This window comes from Oreochromis niloticus, linkage group LG5 (genome assembly GCF_001858045.2).
Source record: "Oreochromis niloticus isolate F11D_XX linkage group LG5, O_niloticus_UMD_NMBU, whole genome shotgun sequence".
Taxonomy (NCBI): Eukaryota; Metazoa; Chordata; class Actinopteri; order Cichliformes; family Cichlidae; genus Oreochromis; species Oreochromis niloticus.
In genome coordinates this window covers 24865948-24873022 of record NC_031970.2, presented here as the reverse complement: position 1 = coordinate 24873022, position 7075 = coordinate 24865948, and the positions used below count along the sequence as shown (strand labels likewise).

The window sequence follows — 7075 nt, the reverse complement described above, 5'->3', positions numbered from 1 at the left end:
AGAGGAGGAGGAAGAGCCAGCAGCAGCTGACAGATGGAGAGAATAGACAGACTGTTCCCTGTTTGTGAAGGACTGCTAGGAAAGTTTAACATAACTAATTGTCTGTCCTGAATCAGTCTTATTAGGTAATGTTCAAATAATTTTATCATTCCAGTGTTTTCAGTGTGGGAGAAAGTACTCAGGGCCTTCAAGTTACACACTATGAAAGGCAGCAACAAGTTTCATATTCAGAAACCTAAAGTATGTATCAGCAGCAGAATGGAGCTAAAAATAAATGTTTGTTTCAGTTCTATGAAGCTTTGAGTATTTTGGATTAGTAGCACTGCTGTGTTTGTTGCATCATATTGCTGTAATTGTTTATATGCTTTATATATTCTGAGGTAAGTTGATCTATAGTGTTACATCATTCTATAAGGATGTTATGTGTTTGTACACTTTCTGCCCAATTTGACCCATTTAGCAGAAGTCAGCCTGTTTAAGGCTCTGATATCTATTCTGTGTGACTTAAAGCAGTTATGACGTGGTCTGATTTTATCACCCAATAAAGGAATATTTCACATATCAGTCTGATCTTCATTCTATCAGAAACAGCTATCACAGCTCGTACATTTGCTTTTTACACACATATATAAGCATTGAGCCAAATTTAGTAATGCCAACATACTGAAGGAACAACATTTGTCTCTTATATATAATACACCTATATATACACTGTCAGAGATACTTGTCTTTGAGTGAAGATTTAAGGTGATAGGAAATATAAATAACTGCTACTTGAATCTTTACTGAAGCTCAGTATTTGACACAGAGTTCACTCACATGAATTTCACTCACATGTGCTGTACCAGTGTACCTGCACATGTGATGTGACAATAAAAGTGATTTGATTTTAAAAGTGAACTCCATACTTCTTGATTCAATGGAGATTAACAGTAATCCAGAAATTTACAAATTTGTCCCTGGGCCATCATGTTAAAGTTGTCCCTGGGACATCGTGTAAATGTTGTCCCTGGAACACCGTGTAAATGTCTCCCTGGAACACCGTGTAAATGTCTCCCTGGAACACCGTGTAAATGTCGTCCCTGGAACACCGTGTAAATGTCTCCCTGGAACACCGTGTAAATGTCTCCCTGGAACACCGTGTAAATGTCTCCCTGGAACACCGTGTAAATGTCGTCCCTGGGACACCGTGTAAATGTCGTCCCTGGAACACCGTGTAAATGTTGTCCCTGGAACATTGTGTTAATCCTTAGCTTTTATTTTGTGTGTTGCCAGCTTGCCTTAGTTAACCTTTAGCTTTTACTCTTGTCTTTTTTTTTGTCTTTATATAATAATTGTTTGCCCAGTGGTCTGTTGAACAGCCCTGTCGGTTTTCTGTTTACAGCTTGGAATTAAAAACCTTTCTTTACTCAGTTTTGTGTTGGGACACGCCCCCAACACAAAACTGAGTAACATATCAGGGGAGGAGTAACATATATATGTTACTCCTCCCCTGACGCCTAGCAGAGGAGGTTGTAACAGCCTCCAAAGGCAGCCAATATCCAAAGAAGAGCTTTGAATGTCCTTCAAGAAATAACTGTGTTGGAGAATATTGACGTTCACGCTCGTTAGAACGGTACTCAGCTTTTGCTTCATGTTTCTGTGTAAGTTTGCACGTTTTAGTAATTTACTGCACCTATTTCCCAATTTTCCTTAGAAAATGTATAGAAATGATGGGTGGATCAAGACTAGCCTGACGCTCACAGGAAATAGTCACATGTGGGTGAAAGCTGAACGTATGGTGGATGATTTTGGACATGAATTCAGAACTCAAAGTGAACAATAATTGTAACCAGCATTATTAATTCATATTAGTAAGGCAGACTTGAAAAAATCCAAGTTACAAAGGAGCGTTTTGCAGTTCTTTTTTTAAAATACAGTACATCTGAAAAGGACAAAGATCTAAGGTTAATCTCTAACACAATAGCAAGTCTTAGCCAGACAGAACCTGTCAGCAGAGTGTGCTGTCCAACCTTGGATTAGTTGTAGTTATTGATATTGTTAACCCTTTACTTCGATTTTAAGTGGTTTGTATTTGATATTTACTTTGTGTTTATCGTGTCAAGAAAGACCATGTTTAGGGCACATACGAGTGTGACAAGAATTTGGCAGCTCGTAGAAAAGAGGATGTCGTGCATCAGTGTGCATGGGAAGCTGCCCGGTCTTCAGCGTGCTGTTGGTAAGAATAATATTTGAGTTTTTTTTATATTTTTGAAATGGGTTATATCAAAGATGATCAGTATCATATTTTTTTTTTTTTTTTTTTTTTTTTATCTGTACATGCCTGAAGAGTGTATGTATCAGAAGTTCTCGGTTTTATTTGTATGTTTGTTTGTTTTTTTAATAGGTGAAGTTCGGAGGAAGAGCAGCTTTAGACAAAGCCCTTTGCTGACAGCCACTCCTGTTCGTGCGCTCATAGATGAACAGATCAGCATTAAAGGGCGTTTCCTGTCTCAAAATTATCCTGTCACAGTGTGCGCACAAATGCACAGTGAGGAGGGAGATCTGTGGGAGGCGTTTGCTCATTATACAACAAATGCGAGCGGCAGCATCAACTGTGAGTGAAATACTCTTAAGTGCTGTTGGGTGACATAGTAGACAGTTTCTGTAATATATAGATGTCCACACAAATAAAAGCAGCTGGCACGTGGGACATTTAAAGCAGGGCAATAATGTTGAGATGCTCACTGTGCCAGTGGCAGTGTTTGACATTTTTATTGTATTTAAAAACAAAATGGAACAAAAAACAAACATGCTGAAATTAAATTGAACAAAGTGTTTGTCATTTTAATCTGCAAGCTGCAAGTAATTATTGATAAAAGTCACAAGTTAATATTTAATGTGTTTACTGTGGAGACATCCTGTGGCAGTCATGTTATATTAATTCAATTCAGTTCAATTTAATTTTATTTATATCGTGCATGCCATTTCTTATCAACAGTAGCTTCAAGGCACTTTATATTGTAGAAAGAAACCCCAACAATCAGTAAAGATTGCGTGAAGAGATATTAACCAGGCTTTTATGCAGGCAGCGTTTCATTTTATTTTTGTCTCTTTTCTTACCTGAATAGTGACCAGCGATCATTCAGTTGGAGGTTCTTATGTGGGCTGTGAGCCGATGGGACTCTTCTGGGCTTTGGAGCCTGCACTCGGAAGCAGAGAAGGTTTGAGGCAGGTGGTGAAGACAAGCTTCCCGAGAGCTTGAGAAAATAAAATTTGTGGTTTCAAAGCCAGCTGCCTGTTATGTTGCACACTTAAAAATACAACTAGAGGATTCTCTCATTCACTCTACATTTCTGGCTTCACTGACTGCTTCTTTCTCTGTGTAAATGGTTAAAGTGAGAATCTTCTGATTTTTGATCACAGCCTTAGGAAAAGAAACGTGGAGACCCCATACATGGTGAACATCTCCTTATTGGAGGGCCACACTTCACCCAGTGAGGGGCAGAGGACTGAGCTGGCAGCTGTAACCACTGAGCGCTGGTACATGGCGCCAGGAGTGAGGAGAATAGAGATCCGTCAAAACAAAATCATAGGAACATTATTCTTACCCCCGGGTGAGCATTCACTGAAATGGCACATTATTATTTAATGGCAGCGTCTTAGTCAGCAGTGACTGAACTTCACATACTGATGTCCTGCAGGCCCGGGCCCTTTTCCTGCTATGCTGGATCTGTGGGGAGAGGGTGGAGGACTGTTGGAGTACCGCTCTGCACTTTTTGCCTCCAGGGGTTTTGCGAGTCTTTCTGTTGCTTATATGGGGCACAAAGACTTACCTGGACCACCACACATAATGAGTGTTGGCGATTCATATTTCAAAGTAGTTTAAATCTTATCCTAACAGCCTTGTATTTGTTATAATGTTTTTGCCACTCTCTTGAAATGTCCCTATTTATTTTGTTTGGTCAGTCAGCCTTCCAGCTACTTCAAGATCACTGTCAGGTCGATGCAGACAGAATTGGGGTCATTGGCCTCTCCTTTGGAGTCGTTCTGACTTTTCGCTTCGCCACTAGGAGTGGTTTTAAAGTGAATCCCAAACTCGCCTGTTTTGAAATCTGCAATATGATCATCAGTGTTATTTGCATAAGAAAAATAAATCTGATAGGTGATTATGAATGACGTTAACATTTATCTGTTCCCCTTTCCAGCCATCATGTTTGATTTGTATTAATGGGCCAGTAGGAAGCCCGCTGTTGGACGAAGATGGCAAGAGCAAAAAGTCTGAGAGGTAACGGCTGGTAACTTTGGATTTTACTCTGAGGCTACTATTATTGTTGTTGCTGTTTTTATTATTATTATTATTATTATTATTATTATTCAGTCTATTTGAACCAATCACCTCTGGTGTCACTCAAAGGTACAGTGCTTTTTTTTAATAACGTGGCCTCTGTACACCTCTACAGTGGATTTTTAACGAAATCTCACATTAAGATGGGCAGTCTAACATAATTTTGAATATAAGGACTGTTTTTAATAGTGTACTTTGTTTGAGGCGCTAAAGTTTTTGTCCTCAGTATTGTGGCGCTCTGTTCATGATAAATCATGGTGGTAACTTGTGGTGAACCTGACTGGGGCAAGGTTATGTTGAGTTTCAGTTTAAAATTATACAGTATGTTTACAGTATGCTTTAAGTGCAATATACAACCCCAATTCCAAAACAGTTGGGATGCTGTGTATAATGTAAACAAAAACAGAATGCAGTGATTTGCGCATTTCATAAACTCCTACTTTAGTCACAATAGAGCAAAGAAAATCCCTAAAATGAGAAAAATATGAAGTCCATTTGAATTTGATAGGAGCGACATGTCTCAAAAGTTAAGACAGGGATCAGATTAGGAAATTACTCTGCTATATTTATGGGGTATTTATTGACAATCATTTTAAATCGGTTAAACTGATTTGGCTTTGCTGTGGCAAGAAACTAAAGAGGTTTCCACATCTCCTCTTTACTGGGTGCGGGGAGAGTGTCAGACCTGAACAGACTGGGTAACATTTACCAGATGACATGATGTGCTTCATTTCATGACTCTTTTTCCTTTTCCTTGCCATACTTTTCTCTCCCAGTCATTCTGGTACAGAATGATCTTGAATCATGCCGTTGACAGTGATACACCTATATCTGTCGAGTGTTGACCTTGTTAGGTGTTGTGAAGTTCTTTATCATAACCATGGAAATAATTCTCTCATCACCCAATTTAGCTGTCTTCTAAAGTTTTTGCTATCGCTCTTGTAAATTTTACTCTCGTAAAGCCTAATGAATCCAAGTTGAAAGTCTTAACTTGAGTCATATTTTGAGTCTTTAAAATCCAGTGTGGTGGTGTACATTACAAAAATATGTCATCGTGCAAAACGTAGCTGTAACCTGGGCTTTTATCTAGTTGAGTCGTCAGTCTACTGCAGGGCTAACGTTATAGTAATCACTGTTTTTAACAATTTCGTGAGTAGTTGATGACAAACAGTACCATCTCTGTCCTCTTCTGCTCTTTAAGTGACCAGAAATATTGGGAGGTCGATGATCGAGGCTATGCGAGTTTCAAAACTGTCACTCTGCCGGATAATCTGCCCCCTGAGAGCAAACAGAAGGTTCTTCTCTGCCCGTCACGCATGCACACAGAAGCACACGTGTATAGAGCTCAGTAATCTCTGCTCTCTATTGATTTTTTTTTTTTTCTTTCTTTTTGTAGGTAGAGAACATCACCTGTCCTCTCATGTACATAGTGGGTGAAGATGATCTGTGTGCTGCAAGCACAGAGAATGCAGATTTGGTAAATTACTTTAATAATAAATACAGATTACATTTTAAATGTTATGTTGTCCTGTATATATTATTTGGAGTCCTCGTGATGTCTATTGAAACATGTTAAAATATTCTAAGAATACAGCAGTTATTTACATCCACCTGAATGCGGTTTTTGTGTATTGTCTGTGTGGACTGACTGCACACTATTTCATTGTTTACTTTGATCACTGGTCATCAGATTGAGGAGGCCCTGAGGTCTGCAGGTAAATCTCATCAGTTTACCCGTTTGTCATATCCCGGCGCCGGTCACCTGATCGAGCCACCCTACACACCGTGTTCAAGAGCGTCTCTATGGAAAACCAAACCAGAGAAATGTGAGCTAAAGTTGTCCTCTTATTGAATTCTATTAAGGATACCATATAAAATGGTAAGTAAATGTGTTGTTTTATTTTTCCCTGCAGTATTCACTCTGTGGGGAGGTCACCCCGCACCCCACGCTGCTGCTCAAGAAGATGCCTGGAAGAGGATCCTGGAGTTTATGGAAACCCATCTGAGGCGATGAATCACCGCATGGACAATAATCCATCATTAACGGGATTCTGAAATCCTGCATTTGTCTGAGAGAGAGTTGTGAAAGATGTCCCACAACTGGTGTGCAACTTGGTGAAAAGAACAGCAATAATAATAATAAATAAATAAACTAATTTAAAATTTTTGGGCCACAAGAGGTCGCTGCTTGGTTGCTATCAAAACAGGCATTTTAATAGGAGTCAATCTGCAGAGTACAAAGGAAAAAGCTTTCAGCAGTTTAGACCCACAGATGCTGGGCTGCCAGGTACGGCTGCAGTTATACTCATCAAGTAGTATAGGTGTTATTTTTCTTGACTGGACTGCATTACATGTACACATGTCTGTTATTTGTCTTTCTTAAAGATAGCACAGTTCTCATTTCTCAGTTTGTGCATCCTTGTTTCCTTTCGTCACCTTTTTTGACTCCTCTTCTCACAAGGGGAGAGCGGGGAGTAAAAAAATTAAATAAATACCCAAGATGAGACGTTCTTCCTTCAGAGCAGTCATTTCAAAGTGACGTTCAGTCACATATAGCATGTTGTAAAGCAGCATCTGTTAAACATGTCTCAGTACTGCTGTAGATTATCATTTCTGTCAGATGAACGTGCATGTTTGTAATGACAGACAAATATGTGGAAGTATCATCCATTTATATATATTTTTTGTTTCACAATACATATTCCACACATGCTATATTAGAAACTCACCAGCCATTTTATTAGGTAT

General features: G+C 39.1%; 1 protein-coding gene across 5 annotated transcripts; it reads left to right on the top strand.

Annotated features, from left to right (window-relative positions):
* The first annotated feature begins 1339 nt into the window (after positions 1–1339).
* On the top strand, positions 1340–6833 carry LOC109202200 (acyl-coenzyme A thioesterase 4). Of its 5 annotated transcripts, none has more exons than XM_019358813.2 (12): positions 1340–1615; positions 2110–2218; positions 2387–2596; positions 3111–3210; positions 3406–3596; positions 3684–3859; positions 3949–4065; positions 4188–4267; positions 5529–5622; positions 5724–5804; positions 6018–6153; positions 6241–6833. In XM_019358813.2, exons 2-12 carry the CDS (start codon positions 2113–2115, stop codon positions 6339–6341), a joined length of 1392 nt encoding a protein of 463 aa, XP_019214358.1. In that variant the 5' UTR covers positions 1340–1615; positions 2110–2112; the 3' UTR covers positions 6342–6833. The 5 variants fall into 5 exon arrangements, with proteins under 5 accessions (XP_019214358.1, XP_019214357.1, XP_019214356.1 ...); XM_019358812.2 differs by having other exon boundaries at positions 2106–2218; XM_019358811.2 differs by having other exon boundaries at positions 1340–1643.
* Positions 6834–7075: the final 242 nt, after the last annotated feature.

Bases quoted from the DNA above. Each gene is read 5' to 3' on its own strand.
- LOC109202200 (XM_025907356.1), top strand. The intron at 3,860-3,948 runs GTAGTTTAAATC...TTGTTTGGTCAG, and splicing joins TTGGCGATTCATATTTCAAA to TCAGCCTTCCAGCTACTTCA. The intron at 4,268-5,528 runs GTAACGGCTGGT...CTGCTCTTTAAG, and splicing joins AAGAGCAAAAAGTCTGAGAG to TGACCAGAAATATTGGGAGG.